General features: G+C 37.0%; 1 protein-coding gene across 6 annotated transcripts in view; it reads left to right on the top strand.

The window, feature by feature from the left end:
- Nucleotides 1-20,895, top strand: part of ZEB2 (zinc finger E-box binding homeobox 2) — a 136,047-nt gene that overhangs the window by 92,577 nt on the left and 22,575 nt on the right. For all 6 annotated transcript variants that reach the window (XM_018062536.1, XM_018062545.1, XM_018062548.1 and 3 more), the window contains exon 4: nucleotides 2,058-2,129. In XM_018062536.1, the coding sequence (XP_017918025.1) occupies nucleotides 2,058-2,129 (72 nt within the window). The remainder of the gene's footprint in view (nucleotides 1-2,057; nucleotides 2,130-20,895) is intronic.

Raw genomic sequence — 20,895 nt, 5'->3', positions numbered from 1 at the left:
CCTAACCTACATGATGATGTCCTTCTGAATATGGATTCCTGTGAAGCTTAATTAAATAGGCATATAAATAGCATTTCAAATACATACTTGAAAGGGCTTAGTGTTTCATTTTAATAAATTGAGCTTGATGTTCAAAAAACAAAAAGCCTGATGCTCAGTAAATTGAAGCAGAGTACATTCTGGGTAAAAATGACACCATCTCAGTTGCACAATCTTTGGTAAAAGAGGGTTGTAGCTAAAGTATTACTACAGAACGCAGGACACACTAAGTGCCAACTACACATGTGAATATGCAACATTTAATCATTTGGGAAGCAACCACCCCCTGTAACTTCTCTTTACTTTTTCATAAGAAAATGACAATGAGGAAGGAAGTGCAGCAGAAATCTTGAACATTACCACTATTATGCAAAAAAAAAAAAATGCTGTTAACTGTTTTCCCCTTAGTGACTTGATCTCTCAGATGGAAAACTTATGATTCTTCTGACTCTTGGCTACCAGAAATCACATGAGAGGAGCGAGGAAGAAAGACACAAAAGTTATATTTATATCTAGTACTGAACTTCTCAGAAATACCTTAATTTAATTCCTTGCAGAGACTAATAAAAATATCAGATGAAGGAGCCTCTCAACCAATCAATTATGACAATTGACAATACAATATTGCTGTATATTGAACGCCTAAATGTTTTATGCAAAATGTCCCTGTGAAAATGTTTCTTAAATAAGAAAGAAGTCCAGGGCCAAGACTGATTTAAAGTGGTCATAGAATTTAAACAAATATCATTCAAATTATCTGACCAGTATTATGCCCAGGGGCATTATATTAGCCTAATTTATATATGTGTATTTTACCTTAAGAGGCTCATGATTTTTCAATTCTGATCCCATGAACAGATATGCTGCAGGATACCACTTGTAAAACATATATTTTAATTTTGCTGTAACATTTGCTAGAATCTGTTTTTCTACCAAATAATTATGACTGAAATGTGATAAGCAAAAATGGTCAGGATAAATTTGGGAATTCACAGAGTCCTATTTATAAAGTTTCTCTTGTTTGAAACAAAGTGATTATCACAGAGAGATATTTATCCTGGATCGTGTTTGATTCTCATTAGTATTGTTATTGTAAAATTGCAATTTTTAAAATTCCATGTTAAATTTACTTACTTGCAGGATTTTTAACTGTTAGCTGTCCTTCTCTGCCCTCACATATTCTTTAGTTTGATAACAGAAAATTCGAGAGTTCTACTTTCTAGACTCTTCCAATTAAAGATATTAGAATTTTAGAAAATGACCTATCATTTATAAATCTTCAACTTCAGTGTAACATATTTTCATCAGAACATTGAGCTGTTCTTATACCTATATGTTTTTCCTCAAAAATGACTATGATTCCCTACTGGGGAATAAATGGTAAGTAATAAAGCTATTTACGGAGTGGTAAGGAAAGGAATAAAGAAAATATGTTTTAGAAGTTTATATAAAACAGTGAAACAGGTGTTCTCAGTACCTCTGGCATGCTTTTTTATAAACTGGGCATTTAAAGCTCTGGTATGTAGAATTAGGTTTTTTTAAAATTTTGCTTGCATAGATTAGCACCATCATAGCTACTTCAAGGAGAGGAAAAAAACATGAAAATAAAATACAAAATTCTGACTTGCCTCTGGCCATCCAGCATTACCAGAGCTATAGCAGCCAGCGTGCCTTTTTGTCAGTGCAAATACTTAGTTGCTTTCGACTCTTATTGAAAAAATAATATCTTTCCCCCTGTTTGTCACTAGAACTGCCACCAGAAGAAAAGCCCTTCGTTTGCCCCAAATAAGCACCTCTGTTTTTCACAGCTTGCAGTAATGCTTAAAGTAAATAAGTTCTTGTGCAGCTAGCACTATTGGATTCATTCAATTGCCTGAACAAAGCTATTGTTTAGAGGTTTACAACAAGCCTTTTCTCTGTTTCCTTGAAAAGAATCTTCCTTGTTCCTGTGGTTGGCATGCTTAGTATAGTAAGCTTTTCTACAATTTTCAAATGCTAAAGATAATTTTCCCCCACAGAAGAAATGAAGGAAGACTATGACACTATGGGGCCGGAAGCCACGATCCAGACCACAGTTAACAATGGTACAGGTAAGGAAGTTTCCACGCCAAGGTCATGCTTGTCCTAGACCATGAGGACTCAGTGAGTCAGGAGCAGGAGCACTGCCCCATCCGTTTGTATGTCCATGACTTAACAATTAAGTCAGACTTTACAAGGCTCTTGATTGTTTCAAATCATAATTCTCCAGTTTGATATTTTATTCAGCAAATCTATCTTTTATTCTTAAATCCTTAATTTGCCTGTGAAAGTTGAGAAAACTGAACTGAATTAAAAAAAAAATTTTCAAAGCATTCGTTAGGCAAACTTTTGATAGTAATTTTTTTTTAAAAGACTGCTTGAATGTAATTTGAAAATTGTACTATAATAGGCTCATCAGTAAAGAATCTGCCCGTAATGCAGGAGACATGTGGGTTCGATTCCTGGGTCAGGAAGATCCCCTGGAGGAGGAAATAGCAACCAGCTCCAGTATTTGTGCCGGGGAAATATCCCAGTCCCTGGGGTCATAAAGGGTTGGACATGACTGAGCACTTCCAGTCACCACTAATATTAGTCATTGAGATTCAAATGAGATGGTGTAGTTTAGATTATAAAATGTTTGTATAGAAAGGCAAACCAAAATTCTGTGAGCATTCCTCATAAAACTTGATCGTCTGAGTTCCTTTTTATTCTTTCTCCATTTTATTTCTCGGTACCTTCTAGTTCCCCTAAATAATATTTTCCAGGCAAAGTTTTATAGAGAATTGTAAATTTCTCTTCTTTTTGATGAAGTTAAAAAATTGCCGCAGGAAGGCAGTAGGTAGTGCTTTGTTTTGTTCGGCCACTGCTCTAGAATAGAGTTTCAGGACAATTGTGACATTTCATGTTCTTTCCCCAAAACTGAACAGCATCTCCTCTCACGCCACTAGTGCAAATTTATGCTGACTCACTATGTTTATCTCTTTTTTCCTAGATAAGGCTAAGTATTTTTGGTGTTTCAAACAATCCTTCATACTACCATGGCAAATATTACCGTAGTGCCCAGGATAAGGTTATCGTCTAAAAAAAAAGAAGAAAAAAATCACATAGCTATTTCCACTCAACTCACCAATGGAAAAAAAGTCACAGTTTTACGAAGCTTTAGAAATGTAAATAATTAAGATATTCATATCTCCCTTATGTTGAAACACATCACAATAGACGGTTCATGCTGTGCTTCTATTTAGAATGCTCTTATTAATAACTTACCAGGCACTAATTTGCATTCTTAGATGGAAAATAAGAGAAATAATAATTTTTTAGAAACGATTGTAAGTTTTCCTTCATTTGAATAATGTCGATATGAGGTACAAAACTGAAACTGTACAATACGGGATTATGGAACAGGTATAGAATTAGGAACCTACAATCATAATTTCTAGCTACACCTCTGGCAATAACTAGACTGTGACCTTGGGCAGGTCACTTACCCTTCTCGGTTTCCACATCTGAAAAATGAATAGGTTACATCGGTTGCTTGTTAAGAATATTTCTAGTTTTAATATTCTGTGTTGCAGTGGTACCATTACCATGTAAACTAGAAACTAGACAAAATAGCTTCATATTAAAGCATAATAATAAAGAGATACCATAAATTAGATACTTTCTATAATGTCCCAACTCATGGGATCAAAAATGGCTTTATCTTCCTGTTAAAGACAAATGTTAAATTTCAACCTCAAGCATAAATAAACTCTAATTTCATTAACTTTATAGGTGTTTAAAGTGTCACTAAAGTAAATTTATTCCACAGAATGACAATTTACTAGCTGTTTTATTCATTTGAAGTCTAAAGTGAGGTTAATAAAAATGCTTCCTGTTCAGAAGATTTAAAAATGAATTTTGAATGTTCCTTCACCTACCCTTAAGATTTCCTTTTTCCCATACTACTTACTATTACTTATAGTTCACATGTATTGTCAATAAATAAATTAATAAGTATTCATTCAGTGTCTTCTATCTGTTCACTTTTGTGTGCACATATGGTTGAGGATAGGCCAGAAGTCTTAGATGTGACTATTATTTACTTTGGAAGATGAGACTAATGCACAAGGAAAAAATAATGTGATAAGTGAAAATATGTGACAAACATGCCACAAACAGTAAGAATCATAATTATTTCAAATTACAGAAATATGAGAGGTTCTATGAGGTGAATATTCAGAAAAGATTTCATGAAGAAGGTGAAATTCGGACTAAGTTCATCTTTAATAGTCATGAAGGAGTGAGGAAGGCCTTTCTAGCAGGACAGGAGCATGTGGGCCAGAGGAAGCAAATTGTAATATCTATTTAGAGGATAGTGAGAAAGAAGATTTGGCTGAATCAGGGAGTTTTAGGAGGCAATTCATGGGAAATGATCCTGGACATGTAAGTTAAGAGTAAATGGAGAATGTAAAGCAACAGAGAAAAGAGTTCAGGGCATGTTAAACTACCATGATTTCTGTGAATAAAAACTAGACTTTGAGAGACCAACTGGAAATCCTTGTAGTTATTCAGGTGTGAAGCGACAAAAAAGCCTGTCCTCGGGTAGTGACGGTGAAATTCGTAACCTGACTTCTTCACAACCAATAGATTTTCTGGGTAATGGAATCAAAATGGCTTCAAGATTACACATCTGCATGTTTAGAACATGGAAAATACTATTTCTAGATAAACAAGAAAGAGACCCAGTTTGGAGAAGAACTTGACCTTGTCTTTAGATAAGTATTTTCATATAAAAGTTTTATATATATATATATATATATGTATTCTTTGGAAATGAGGAATTGAAACCCAGGAAGTCAGGGTGAGAAAGATTTGAGAGCCATGCAGATATATTCAGATGTATTTAACATCATGGGCTAAAACATTTATGATTCAGAGTGTATTTATTGAAATTGGTAGAAAGCTGACGCCAGGGCTTCTGGTGGGTTAGAAGAAAAATCAAATTCATTAAAAGAAAAAAGACTAAGAGATGGAAAAATATTAAATAGCCAGACAGCAAAGAAAGTTTGGAACATATACAATGGTCAGTTGAATCAAAAGATTCAAATAACTGCAACTGAAAGAATCCTGAGCAAATAACTGGAGTTGGTAATTCGGAATTTACTGGTGATCCTCAGTTTAGAACTCTGGCCTTTCAGAGAATAAACACGTATCTCTTCCCAACCATAAGTTTACTGCTTCTTATCCTTAGCATCGTTTTGGATACTAAAACATGTAGCATTGAAATAAGACATCTTTAATGGTTGAAGTTGCCTGTCATGGAGCATCTCTTTCTCCCCACCTAAGTCCTGCTATTGGCAGGCCTTCCTCTTTAGCTATCCAACCTGTAGTGATATCTTCCTCCAATGAACTCTTATAGAACAAATCAGTTAAACTTGCTGTAGAGTGTCATTACTTAATGTGCTGTTTTTTTCCAAATTAAATTGCAAACTTTGAGAACACGGATTGGTTTGAGACTACCACATTGTCTATGACAGTGCCTTAAAATTAATAGTCTCAACAAACAGGTTTTTATTAAGAATGAATATGAAATTCTTTTATATCAGGTACCATTTTTTTCTTTTTAAATTAAAGCAGAACAAACAGACATTGTCATGGATAAATCTTAAATAGGTTAAGCATATTTTCTGATAAAAAGTGTTGTTATTAGCTGGAGTAAGTTGTCAAGAGAAGACAAAAAAAATGTCTCTATTATTTCTGAATATTCAACACACAAATTTCATTCCCAACTGAAAGTAAGGAAAAGACCTCTGAATTTCCTACTCAACTGTACAAATCTATTAAATAGTAGAATTTAACCAAGTTCATATCAGTGGATAGAGTAGTCTTTTAGAGTTTAAAAGTAGCTCCTTCCTAGTATAGTCTGCTGAGTTTAAAGCTGTAAGAACTAGCGGGAAGGACTTAGTGGAACTGAATCACAGAATTTGAAAATTGAAAGTTATACCATGAAACAATCCCTTGACTGTAATTTGATAGCTGAGGAAACTGTAGGAAAAAAATCCCACATAGCTAATTAATACAGATTTGGGAATAAAATCTAAATCAGTTCAGTTCAGTCACTCAGTCGTGTCCAACTCTTTGCGACCCCATGAACCACAACACGCCAGGCCTCCCTGTCCATCACCAACTCCCGGAGTTTACCCAAACTCATGTCCATTGAGTCAGTGATGCCATCCAACCGTCTCATTCTCTGTCATCCCCTTTTCCTCCTGCCTTCAATCTTTCCCAACATCAGGGTCTTTTCAAATGAGTCAGCTCTTCGCATCAGGTGGCCAAAATATTGGAGTTTCAGCTTCAACGTCAGTCCTTCCAATGAACACCCAGGACTGAGTTCCTTTAGGATGGACTGGTTGGATCTCCTTGCAGTTCAAGGGACTCTCAAGAGTCTTCTCCAACACCACAGTTCAAAAGCATCAATTCTTCTGTGCTCAGCTTACTTTATAGTCCAACTCTCACATCCATACATGACCGCTGGAAAAACCATAGCCTTGACTAGACGGACCTTTGTTGACAAAGTAATATCTCTGTTTTTTAATATGCTGTCTAGGTTGGCCACAACTTTCCTTCCAAGGAGTAGGCATCTTTTAATTTCATGGCTGCGGTCACCATCTGCAGTGATTTTGGAGCCCAAAAAATAAAGTCAGCCACTCTTTCCACTGTTTCCCCATCTATTTGCCATGAAGTGATGGGACCAGATGCCATGATCTTCGTTTTCTGAATGTTGAGCTTTAAGCCAACTTTTTCACTCTCCTCTTTCACTTTCATCAAGAGGCTCTTTAGTTCCTCTTCACTTTCTGCCATAAGAGTGGTGTCATCTGCATATCTGAGGTTATTGATATTCCTCCCAGCAATCTTGATTCCAGCTTGTGCTTCTTCCAGCCCAGCATTTCTCATGATGTACTCTGCATAGAAGTTAAATAGGCAGGGTGACAATATACAGCCTTGACGTACTCCTTTTCCTATTTGGAACCAGTCTGTTGTTCCATGTCCAGTTCTAACTGTTGCTTCCTGACCTGCATACAGGTTTCTCAAGAGGTAGGTCAAGGTGGTCTGGTATTCCCATCTCTTTCAGAATTTTCCACAGTTTATTGTGTTCCACACAGTCAAAGGCTTTGGCATAGTCAATAAAGCAGAAATAGATGTTTTTCTGGCTCTAAATCACCTAACATATCCTTTACCCTCAGAAGGTTTTTCCCCACTCTGAAGAGCTGATCGTGCTAGAAAGTATGGTATCATGTTTGACTCCTACACACTTCACTTAATTAAAGAATTTGTCAATTCCACTATCACAAATACTAAATACCACTTTTATTAATCTGCTCATTTTTTCACTCTTCTAATTTAAATTTTCATCTTTCATTTGAGCTATTATAATGCCTATTTTACTAGGCTCCCTATTTTCAATACCCAATTTCTTTAATCCATTCTTCAAAGTTTGTTTGAAGTTGTTTTCCAAACACAGGGCAAATGGATAACTTCCTTCCCTTCTTCAGTTCATATTCAGCCTTGTATCTCTTTGTTGCTTTCAGAATGAGTCAGCATTTCAGTTGATTTGGCACCTTCCATGATCTAACCCCATCTTGCCTTCAATACTACTTCCCAGAATATGCCCCAGCCCTGAAAGACTGTTGACCCTTTATCCTCCTTTGCCTTTGTTCATTGTTTCCCTTCTGCCTAGAAAGCCACTCATTCTTAGCCTGACAACATCATACACATTCTTAAAGGCCATCTCCACCAGGAAGCCATCTGACCTTCTCTTTTTCAGGATTTACCACTCATCCTTTTGAGGGTTATTCTCTCTCATATTATACTTAGTCACCCGCAGGTGTGTTTCTCCCCATTAGATTATAAGCTGCTTGAAAGCAGTAATGATGTGGAATTTTGGTCACTTTCTCACCACAGATCCTAGAATGGTCCTGAGTCAGAAAGAGTATGTGAAGAAATGAGAGCATGAATGAGAGCAAAACAACACTTGGGCTCTTTTATATTTACAGGTTGAAATAGTTTTGACACCTGTCTGAGAACATTAGACATTTTCATCTTCCTCTATTCCAACCCTGCAGATAAGGAAGACTCGGTCACATTTGGTTGGCCTCTGGCCTTCATATGCTCTTCTCTTTGGTCAGTCCACATTCTTCCTAGAATCCATTTCTCGTGGTCCAAATTCCCTTCTTAGATCTTTAATAGTCCCCCAGTACCTAAAAGACAAAATCCACATTTCTTCAGATAGGCATTAAGAAGCATCACGTCTCACCAGTGTTACACTCTTGTCAGACCAAATCCCTTGGTAATATCAGATAAGAATCACATTTATACTGCATTTCAGTCTCTCCCCATGCTATCTCTTGAGACCTTAATCTCTAACTCTCTTTCCTCCAGTTATCCGAATTCTGCCTACTCTTCTGTTCTTCACAGCCAGCTCACCTCCCATTTCCTTAATGTGGTCATCCTTGAACACCTCAGACCACATCAATCTCTTCCTTCTCTGAAATCCCACAGCCCTCAGGTGCACACCACTAATTTTAGCATGTTGAGTTGTTCCTCTTTATGTTGTTTGCACACATTTCACCTAGTTAATTTCATAGAGAAAAGCAATTCTTTAAGCTATAAAATAGGGATATATTAACATGGTATGTATCTCATAGGACCGTTAAGGCAATTAAATAGACAATGTATGTATTGGCCTTAGTATGTGCCCCCCAAATATTTGCTTTAATAAAAGGATTATTCCCTGTTTGTCCCAAAGTACAGCAGCAACACATGGTATGCATCATAAACTGGTAAAATGAATGAATGAATGAACAAATGTTAGGTGGAGAAGAAATGGACTCTGAAAAGAGAAGTCAGAATAGGCAAAGACATCACATACTGTGATGAAGATTAAGTCCAGTATTTTCAGAAAGTAAAACCAGGATTTAAGTCCCTGAAGTAAGAGTAGTATGTCACTACTTTTTTACAACAAAGTTACATTAGCAGCACAGCAAAATTAATGTATTGGAAGTAGAGCATTGCAAACCCTGATTTATAGTAATAACTTTATATGTTGCATTTAATGTTTTTACACTGCTTCTAATGTTTTAAAAAATGAAAAATGTATGCTTTAACACATAAAGAATAAGTTTTTGCAACAAACGTTACATCTTTCAGATGTTAATCAAATTCAAATTCAGAATGAAATTACTATGGAGAATTCTTGAGTGTATTTTTTAAAGCTATTTTCTAAGAAGATTAGAGACATGGAAAAACTTGGGAGAATTATAAACATGAGTTTGCCTACATGTTAGTAGTAACAAGGATCTATTGTAGGTTCATGGTGATCATTAGCATTAATGTGTTTCCACGTGCATATCAAGACCTAAATAGGTCCCTGATGTTTTACTCTTTGAATGTGTGAAAGTTATATTTACTCAGACAATCTAGCACTCTAGTTATAAAGAGCTATTAATAACCACCTGCATCTTTCCTTCCTTTGCTGGGAAAAGGAAAACACCAAACATCTAGGAACTGGGTAAGGCCAATTTAGGTCTCAGTTTTTAATTTTATGTAACAGAAGAAAACTGTTGTCCACCGAACTAACTGTATTGACTGTAGCTAATAGTCGTTAAACATACTCTCAATATTTTAGGAATAATATATAAATGCTTTCACAGATAAAAAACCAAAAGTTATTTTCAGATGCTCTAGATTCTAGAGTCAAATAAACTACATTTGAATTTTGTCTCTACCAATTGCTAGTTTCATGAACTTGAGTATAAAAAGCCTTCATTTCTACAATCGTACATCAGTAAAGTGGAACTAATGATTCCTTGTGTACAGAATCTGATTGTAGCGATTAAATGGTATATCATTTTTAACCAAACAAAATGGTGTATCATTTTTAAAGTACCAAGTATAATATATAACATATATTAGGTATTCACCCTCTTTTGGTTATTTTTCTGGTTTGTTTGCATCTGAAGTAAGCTTACCCATTTTTTTTTTAAGTATTTTTTATTTCTTTGGTTGTACTGAGTCTTAGTTGTGTCACGTGGGATCTAGTTCCCTGACCTGGGATTGAACCCTGGCCTCCTGCACTGGGAGCAGGGACTGGTAGCCACTGAACCACTAGGGAAGTCCCACACTTACCCACTTTTATGCACTGAGAGATAAATGTACTCTGAACTATTTTCTCCCTTCGCACTGGCTCCTCATTAACTTCTCTAGAATCCAAAAATACAATATTTAACAAATTTGTAATGGGAGGACTAACCAGTTGATTTTGAGAGACATAACCATTTAAATTCCTTTGACATCTTGGAAAACTACCCAGACAAGTTGTAGGACAAATTACTTTTCACTGCACTAAAGCTGCATTTGAAGTTAAAATAGGAAGATTAAGAAGGACTAGCTTAGCTTTCTATCTCATTCATCTTTATCTAGCATCCTTTTTCTGAATGTAGAAGAGGATTTAGTAGTATTTGTTATATTTGTGTATAAAGATGTTGAAAGCTGTCAAAGATTTTTCCTTCACTTGATCAGTGACTAGTATCAGAGATCATATAAAAAATATTGGCACTGATTAATAATGAGTTCATTTTAAATTCAGAATTAAACACACCTATTTTAAAAAAAGAAATCATATCTTTTTTCCTTTCTATCCTAGATAATAATTAAATAATATTTGTCACTTGTTAACAACCACAAAAGTACTTCACTTCATTCTTTTTATAGTATTTGTTGTGTGCAGAATTTGAACTGAGGTTCAAGAAAGAAACAAAAGAAATAGAAGGTATAATCCTATACTTAAGAAATGCAAAATCTTATGATGCCATTAGGAAAGACAAAAATTACAATAATGTGAAGGTAAAATTTACAAATGAATAATTATGGCCTCATCAGCTGTTAAATCAGTAATTAATTTGGGAGACTCTACAAAGTGCAAAGCATTTTATTAGGTGTCATGAAACATACAGTGAGTAGTCACTTTCATTAATGACATATTCAACTGAGTAAAACAATGGTAGCTAAATAAGAAATATGTGTGTATGTACTAAAGACATGAAAATAGGGAGGTGACTTAAGAGACTGCAAATTTTAGGGAAGTTTTTTTCCAGGACAAAGGCTTGCTGAACATGCCTTTGTACAAAAGAGAGACAGGAAAAGGCTGAAATGTAAAAGGAGTTGAGGTGAAAAACGGAGTAGTTTATCAGAAGAGTTGTGAGGGAATAGCTTTAGATGGTAGCCTTGGCTGTGGGCAGAGACACATCTTTTCTAGCAATAAAATCAAAACAAGAAGGGAGAATGATGGTAGAGAGACTTTGGTTGAATTTTAGGTAGTTGATGGAATTCACATCATAGAAGTTGCACTCTTGGAAGCAGGGAGAAAAAGAGATTATCAATTGACAGTACGGGAATGGACATAGGATTTTAGTTTGGCAAGGCAAGAATGATACAAGAACTGGGGGTAGGAATGGAAGTGACTTCCAAATTCAAGGTGAACCCAGGCAGGCAAAATCAGAGTGGGTGAAATGGCCCGAGGGACTTGTCAGGGTCTGATTATCACAATGAACTACCTGTTTCAGGAGATGAGGAGTTGAATGATGGGATGGAGCAACAGGCTGAAGTCAGAGAGTGAAAGTTCCAAGTTTTGCTCAGAAAGATGGCATTGTCCCAGGGTTGGCCATACCCAGGCGTGGCGGGCCATCCCTGTGCTTGGACTAGAGAAAGTCAGAGCACCAAGCAGCTGGGGTTCTGCGATTCTGCACGGTAATGAAGTTCCCCAGAATGAGAGTAATGACAGCCTGGGGTAAACATTTTCATAGGATAAGTGTCATTTCACTTGAACTGTATAGGTTGTGTCCTAAGACATGATAGTGAAAATGGATGACCTAAGACTTCAAAAAAATTACAGTTACAGACTGGAGGCTTTTTGAGGGTCAGGGTTAAGTTTGCTCTTCTCCGTATTTCCTCTCAGTAGGTGCCGTGCTTATACAGCCTCGATGGTTTATAAACAGGTTGCTTTTCACATTAAAGCATAAATGAATAAACAAAGAAGTGATGAACAAATTAATAAAACAGGCACTCTGATTTGAAATGGTGGTATGAATGAAGGAGTATTTTGACCCTTCCGTATATTGCTCTGAGCTTTAAGACAAATGAAAGCCAGAATGGCTCTGCTGGAAAGGTTTGTGAGGGATGGAATATTATCAAGAGATGACACAGTTTCATTTAATCTGAAGAAGCAGAACCCATGTAGGAGGACATCATTAAGCATGTGGGGGGGATAAACAAGTAATATGTGAAATGGGAAAGCAAAATGAACCGTGAATAAAGTGATTCTTGGTCTCTAGTCCTAAATTAAGCCTTAAGACATTTTTTTTTATTTACTAAAACCATAATAGTTAATAAAAATTCTCCTTTGCAAGATGTTTCATAAAGTTATTTTTGAATTGAGTGCCTTTTGTAACATGATTCAAATTAGGAAATATAGAAAGGAGAAAAATACAATCCCTAAGTATTAAATGGAAATTTTAAATAAGTCTCTTAAGTGAAACATTTGAAGAAATTTCATGATGTTTTTTCCATTCTACCCCAGTAGATTTAGATACAGTCACTCAGTCAAAAAATAAAACAAGGGAGAGGATTCAAGAGGGAGGGGACATATATATACCTATGGCTGATTCATGTTGATGTATGGCAAAAACCGTCACAATATTATAAAGTAATTATCCTCTAATAAAAATTTCTTAAAAGTGCATAGGATTCAGAAGAGGGAGGACATGAAAAGACAAATTGAGAAAAAAAAAGTTTAAAATGTCATATTTATATTGAAGTTGGCATTTATATTGCCTTCCTCTATTAATTTTATGGTGTCATAATGTTTTGTTTAGAGCTACTTATAATGTCAGAGCAATCTTTTCAGCATCTAAGACCCATTCAAATTATATCCAATCAGGCATGAGTAAAAACTAAAAAGGTGGAGTTGTCTCTCTTTCTCTCTCTCTCTCTCATATTGACTCATTATGCTGTAGTCCAAAGAGTAATGGGTTGAGCTAGGACACATGAATTCTCTACCCAGCTCTTCTAGAAAGTATATGTGTAACTTTCTACAAATCATTAGCTTCACTATACCTTCCTTTTATCTATTAAGTGAGGGCATTAGACTAGAAATTTTGGACTCCACCCACCCTATCATTTCTTCTAATGAGATTTTACTGGGAAGAATGAATTAAAAAAGGAAAATCATGGGCTGTGCAAGTTGCCGCTGGATGGGGAGGTTCTCAGTGCTCCTGCCTCATGATTCTAGATCCGAGTCTGGGGTCCTGGATGTGGTGCCTGCAGGCAAACCGGGGCCTGTGCTTGGAAAGGCCTCAGCCTTGGCTTGATGCTGTACTGCTGCTGCCGTTTGGGGCTTCCCAGGTGACTCAGTGGTAAGGACTCTAGCAGCCGTTTTGCACTGAGCCCCCACATTATATAGCCAGTCCTGCTTATACCTCACAAAATACGTTAAGATAATCTGTGAGTATGAGCAGGATGGGAAGGGGAGGGATCAGGGATTCTCTGCCTGAAGTACCGCATAGAAACACAAATTCTGTTCAGGTGTATAAGATCTTTTGCAGGGATCTCAGAAGCAATTGAATCCCAGGTGAAGAGCTAGACCTAGATTTGAACTCTTGTTTGAGCAAGATCGGAGAAGGCAATGGCAACCCACTCCGGTACTCTTGCCTGGAAAATCCCATGGACGGAGGAGCCTGGTAGACTGCAGTCCATGGGGTCGCAAAGTGAAAGTGAAAGCCACTCAATCATGTCCGCCTCTTTGCAGTCCCATGGACTATACAGTCCATGGAATTCCCCAGGCCAAAATACTGGAGTGGGTAGCCATTCCCTTCTTCAGGGGATCTTCCCTATCCAGGGATCAAACTGGAGTCTCCCACATTGCAGGCAGATTCTTTACTGTCTGAATCACCAGGGAAGCCCAGTGCCCCCCAAATTATAATCAGAGTGATAAGGTTAGCAGGCTGCAATGGGTTAGGCTTCTTGCAGCATAAATTCTGTGTGTCATATCTTTAGCATAGAAGACAGTGGAGAAAAGAGAATGTTTTTGTACTTTTTTATCTTCTTGCTTTATAACTTTCCATTCCTCTTGTATCTCTTAATTGGAGTTCAGTTAAAACCTTTAAATTACCTAGGTTTCTTCTGGGGGCTTCTCTGATAGCTTAGTTGGTAAAAAAAAAAGTCTGCCTGCAATGCAGGAGACCTCAGTTCCATTCTTGGATTGGAAAGATCCACTGGAGAAGGGACAGGCTACCACTCCAGTATTCTTGGGCTTCCCTTGTGGCTCAGCTGGTAAAGAATCCGCCCGCAATGCGGAAGACCTGGGTTTGATCTCTGGGTTAGGAAGATCCCCTGGAGAAGGGAAAGGCTACCTACTCCAGTATTCTGGCCTGGAGTGTCCCTTTATGGGACACCTGGAGAAGGGAAAGGCTATCCACTCCAGTAGTCTGGCCTGGAGAATTCCATGGACTCTATGTCCATGCGCTCGCAAAGAATGGGACATGACTGAGTGGCTTTCACTTTCACTTGGGTTAAATAGTTCTTGGCCAGAGTTGAGTGGAATGTATAGTGTTAACCAACTGTGTAACAGTGAATTTACCAGTTTATCAGACAATTCATTTACCTAAATACTTAACAAGGAGAGAGTCCTGCTGTTCTAAAGCATGTCATCTTCTTCTTGTGTATAATAATGGTCACAGTTTTATAGGTTGGGAGAATTTCATCCTCTAGTCAGATCTGTCATGCAAATTATCATTAAAAATTTTTTTCTAGTTAATTTCATACAATGAGTTTTTAAAAGAAAGCTGAGGAAGACATAGATTCTGAGGCAAGAAAAAGAGAAATAGCACTTGGCAGGTTAGACAGAAGGGTCATTTTCAGGCTGTAACCTGTGTACATCAGGAAGAACCTGTCACTTCCTGGTGAATGAATGCTGCGCTTTTATAAGCTTTGTTTGCGATTAGGAGCATCTATCTCCACTTCACAGCAAGAGTCCCCACAAGAAAGAACAGATATCCCAAGCTTCTTGAGTGCCTCCTTCATTCAGCACTATTTAATAAGCACTGTTTCATTTGTGATGTTGTCTGTGGTTTCCAGGCACCTCCAAAATATGTTTCCTTAATCTGTGTATGTGGGTCCTCCATCAGAACTGTGTTCCTTTGAGTTTGCAATTGAAAACAATACAGATAAAACTCTCTAAGCCTAGGCAGTGAATAAAAAGCAAATTGATTAGGGCAAAGAATTAATTGAAATGATGCAATTCTGAAACTTTGAGGATTCCCTAGAAAGCATATACTGGCTCATTTTATAGATGAAGATATTGAGATTAAAAAACATAAGTAGCTGAGTCAAAATGAGTAAGTTAATTATTTTAAACAGGGTCTAATCTTTCAATTCGGGGAAGGCAATGGCAACCCACTCCAGTGTTCTTGCCTGGCAAATCCCATGGACAGAGGAGCCTGGTGGGCTGCAGTCCATGGGGTCACTAGGAGTCAGACACGACTGAGCGATTTCACTTTCACTTTCCACTTTCATGCATTGGAGAAGGAAATGGGAACCCTCTCCAGTATTCTTGCCTGGAGAATCCCAGGGACGGGGGAGCCTGGTGGGCTGCCGTCTATGGGGTCACACAGAGTCGGACCCGACTGAAATGACTTAGCAGCAGCAGCAGCAGCAGTCTTTCAATTACTGAGTATTAGCTGTGTGCCTGGCACTGTCCCCCGCGCTAGAATGCATCCACACGTGCTCAGTTGTGTCTGACTCTGCGACCCCACCAAGCTCCTCTGTCCATGAAATTTTCCAAGCAAGAATACTGGAGCAGGTTGCCATTTCCTACTCCAGGGGATCTTCCTGACCCAACAATCTCTTGCACCTCCTGCATTGGCAGACAGATTCTTTACCACTGCACCACCTGGGAAACCCAGGCATTGGGATACAAAGGTGAATAAGACCCTCTGTGCCTCTATTAGCTCGTGGGCATGTAAAGGAAAGATTATCATGTATGGGAAAAATTCAACAATTGAGACATGCAGATGATATTCTGTAGAAGGAGGGCATGAGCTCAGATTGAGATTGGCAGAAAGGCTCCTTGACATAGAATTAATTCTGTGTTGTTTCCCAAACCATGTTACTGAATACCTTACTTAACCAGGGGAGGCAGAGAACTGAATTCCTAGAGTAATAATTCTTAAACTAGGCGTGTATCAGAATCCCCAGAAGGGCTTATTAAAACACAGATGGCTGATTCCTGTCTGTCTGGGGGTGGACCCCAAGAATTTACATTTTGAACAAGTTCCCAAGTGATACTGATGCTGCCGACCTGGGGACCACATTTTGAAACCACTGTGCTGGAACATCCTTAAGTGTCTCTACTGAAAGCATATGGAAGAGCACTGACTTACTGGGCAAAAATACCATCCTTCATAAACCTGTCCAAAATGTAATAAAATAGTTTGAGTCTTTTCGGTAATAAAGCAATTCCAAAATTTTAGATTTCACAGGTATATGAAAAATAAACACATATTATCTAACTTGGGGATTTTTGTTTTAAAGGAGTGGTCTTCATACGAATACATAGCCACCAAAACTACTAAAGGATTTGTAGTCTCTAAATCTGGATATTCATGATCCCCTAAGTAAGAAAAAAGAACAAAAAACACCTCACTTTAAAATTAGACACTGTCCCCAGTTGGGCTGCTTCCTGCTGTTGGGGGAGGTATTTGATTCTGCAGAATACTACAGAGTCCCATCCCCTTGGAAATTTCTCTCCTGAAGCTCTTATACATGGGGAACACTCATTGGCATCTGAACATGTGTTGGCAGGAGAAAGCCATGTCAGAGCAGGCATGGAGAGACCGGTCCAGACACTGTACTAATTCGCAAGAAGAGAAGAAAGCTTTGTCACTTTTGACAAGACTTTTCTGGCTTTACACACACCTCTGTAGCAGCTGGAGGCTCTGTTGGGCAGCCTGTGTGGCTATATAATGAGAATAACATCATCTTCCTCAAGGTTGCTTGTAGATATTTGGTGCCAGTGTGCATTCTGGAAGCCTTCTGCAGAAAGTCATGCATCCATTTTTAATGATAAAATATGTATCCTACATTAATTAGTCAACTTTAAACAAAGTAGCCATGAGAATTTATATTCAACAAATGTGAATATGGGCTTTCTTTAAACTAAAAAATTCAATACAAATGACTAAATCAAAATAATTTTCTGTGTTTTCCTACCATTCAAAATGTTGTTTAAAGAGAGCTTATTTTTCAAAAAGGTGACAGATATAGTTATCTAGATTCAGGTCCCTTTGCCTTGACATTTGAAGTGAGTAAAAGCAGATATTATAAATACGTAATTTCTGTTTTATACTAAGGAAGTGTGTATGTTTGTATTTGTTTTCCTCGGATACACATTTATGTATTTATATCTGTGTATTGCAGAATCACACTCACTGTATGTACTTGTCTCTAAAAAGGAGAATCACAGAGTAGAAAAGCAGTTCTCAGTCACCATCACTGTGTTCTATCCCTATACACACGCTCTGGTACTAGTAGGCACTCAATAAACAGTTACTAAACAAAGGGATGGATGACTGATTCTACTCAGTTTTTTTAATAGGTACTTGCTTCAGCTCTTCTAGACCCCCCAAAGAATTTTCTTTTCCAAAAGAATTATTCATTCATTTTGATAGTTATTAAAATGGCTTAGCATAATATTCAAATATATTTCTTCAATTTCTTAATGAATGTGAAATCATGCTGGGTTATAGACCAGCGTTAGTAGAGCTCCTGTCTTCCTACCTGAACACATGCTTGTAACAAAGACAGAAAGTACCTGGTGAGAGAATAAAAGTAAACAGAAAGAAACAGAAAAAGGAGATGGAACAAGTATCCAGGTCTCATTATAAGTTAACCGCTTGTAAGCATATTAAGAATCTTAGGAGTTCTCTGGTGCTCCAGTGGTTAAGACTATGCTTCCAATGCAAGGGGCACAGGTTCAGTCCCTGGTCAGGGAACTAAGATTCCACATGCCGTGGGGTATGGCTATAAAAAATAAAATAAGACTAATAAAAATAATTTTAGGAAAAGAAATACTTTAAAAAGAGTATTAAGAATCTTTAAGAAATATTTATGAGGGGAACAGGAGTTGAATGATTTATTAAAGAGACCAATAAATATCTTTTTGTTTAGAGATTTAATTTCAAGAGGTTAATTGCTTGTTTTTAGACAGTAATTTGAAAAGTCAGTCCATGTTGGTATTTATCATCTATCAAAAATATTAATATCTAAGATAGACATAGGGTTTTTATGAAAGTATTATTAATTAACAACATTACTAAGAGTGACCAACATATTTACAAGAAATTTGAGCTTTTCTGACTTAAAGGGACTTAGAAAGTTACCCTAACAATATTAAAACACATTTGGCTATGAGGAAACATTTTTAATTAATGAAGTTCTTTTTTTGGACAGAGGAAAGTTTACCAGACCTTAGGGAAGGCTGAGATATTTGCAAGACATCAGGGTAAATTTTAGGACTAAATGCAAAATCTCTGGAGAGGTATAGGAAGAAATTACTTGAGGTTTCTTGTGAATTTTTGCTATGGCTTGATCATAAATACCATGCAAATATCCTTTTTCAGTGTGTTTTGGCAGTTCTTCCAAGGAGATTGAGGAGTGAAGAGGATTATAGAAAAACAGAAAGGAAAATGAGGTTGATTTTAGACTAGAAAAATGCAGTGAGGAATTTTATAACTTTCTAGCAAATTTTCTACCTCATCTCTTGATTCTGCTATACAGTATTACAAAATCTTTGTAGAAAGCAAAAATGCAGACTTCCAAATAAAATCAAAACATTTTCTTTCCCAACAATTTTGACAGTATCCAAAATTTAATTCCATCATTTATTCTAGAATGGTAACAATCAGGGTGTTTTGGAGTCTAGGGGACTGAAACACAACATAGCCTAAAGTAGAAGAGGGAATTTTTTTGCTCACTGGGAGGATACAGGTGCCGACTGACCTCCGGAATAAGTGTGGCTAGAAAACTGCCGTCACAGTTTGTCATCTTGTCTCTGCTTTTCTTTAGGTATCCGCTTCATTTTGTCTCGTCATAAATTTTCTTATTTTACATGAGATTTATCAATTCTTTCATTCTACATCATATAGTTGTAATTGCTTGGAAAATATAAATCTGCCTTGGTGCTCTCTTTGGAAACAAGTCCTAAAATCATGGGAAAGGGATTGACTGAAACTCAGTGGGATTCTTGACTACCACTGGACCAATCAATGGTTTGACCTAGAGGATGGAGAGCTAAGATCACTTCACTTCAGGTGCAGATTAATCCAGTGGATCTAAGGAAGCAGGATCATGCAACAACATGGCAGCTGCCTTGAGTACCATATATCTTAGCAGTAGGGACAGTGGGCAACCATCCCAAGCAAAGGAGAATGTTGTGGTACTGAGTGGAGAAACCATATACTAGTAACCATATGTTACTAGTATCCACAGTAAGATTAGGGAAAATCACATTACATCCATGATGGTTATACCTAGTTCATAGAAGGCTAGACTCTAACCCACTTAAGTGACTCTAAATATTGAGATATATAACGAATAGCTTATCTGTACCACATGAAGAAAAATCCTGATAGAGCAGATAGATTTAAATGATTGGCTTTCTTCACAAAACCCTTTTTGAATACCCCCCTGAGCCCTGTCAAATTCTTGCAAGTACTTATGATCACGACTACACAGTTTATCGCATAATTGTTCTACAATTACTTGAATAGTAGGTCTAAGTTCCTACACCTAACTTTTTTTAGAAGACTTCTGCACCAAGATTAGTGTTAAGGACATAATTTATTCCAGATTCATTCCATAAATGATTCTTGAGTGCCTACTAATTTCTAGGCAATATATTTGATTCTCAGGCTACAAAGATGATCAAAGATGATCCTTAACAGGAGCACATGATTTGATATCTTTTGTCCCTGTCACACTTCACATAGAAATCTAGTATGGCCAGATTTGATTTACCAAATGAATTGCCTCTCCAAATACCAGTAGTGTTTCTAGATGCAGTTTAGTTTGCCTATCCAGAAAAATCAGAATTTTCCTCTCTTTTGAGCCGAAAGGCTATTAATGCAAATCCAATTGAATTTGCATTTGATTACATTTCTGATGGAAACATTCATATGCAAATAAAAATTCATGCAAAGATAGCCAGATAATTCAAATACTTGCTGAAATATCAGGATAAAATTAGGGTGATATTAAATGTATATCTATCTATGTTTGCTAGGTTACACTAAGGATCTTCAAGTGGGACAATGTTCTTGAAAAATTAAAATAAATCATGTCTTAAACATTTGTCAATGTTTAACTAGATCTGAGTTTAGAAAATTACTACCACCTTACTTTCTACTGCCATGGTGCTAATAAAGAAGTCAATCCCTGATCAAATCAGTTAAGTTGTTCAAAAAAGGTTCATTTTGTATCCACACATATTGTCCCCTTTATCTTTTCTCGCACTTAAAAAACAAAAGGTGACTTTTGATAGATCTGAAGTTATTTTGATGATCCAAAACAATGAATAAATAGTTTGTGCAAGCTGGCATTTCCTTCATACCTCCCTAGTGACTTAACGGTGCAAGTTAAATAATACCATCCCAGTCATCACCAAGTATCCTTTGGAAAACATCCATGGCAGCATGAATAGATCAGAGGGAAAGTGATCTTAATCAATGTCCATTCTACTTAGAAAAG

Source organism: Capra hircus, chromosome 2 (assembly GCF_001704415.2).
Source record: "Capra hircus breed San Clemente chromosome 2, ASM170441v1, whole genome shotgun sequence".
In the NCBI taxonomy this organism is placed as follows: Eukaryota; Metazoa; Chordata; class Mammalia; order Artiodactyla; family Bovidae; genus Capra; species Capra hircus.
The sequence above is the reverse complement of the archived record's forward strand: the minus strand, read 5'-3'. Positions and strand labels throughout refer to the sequence as shown.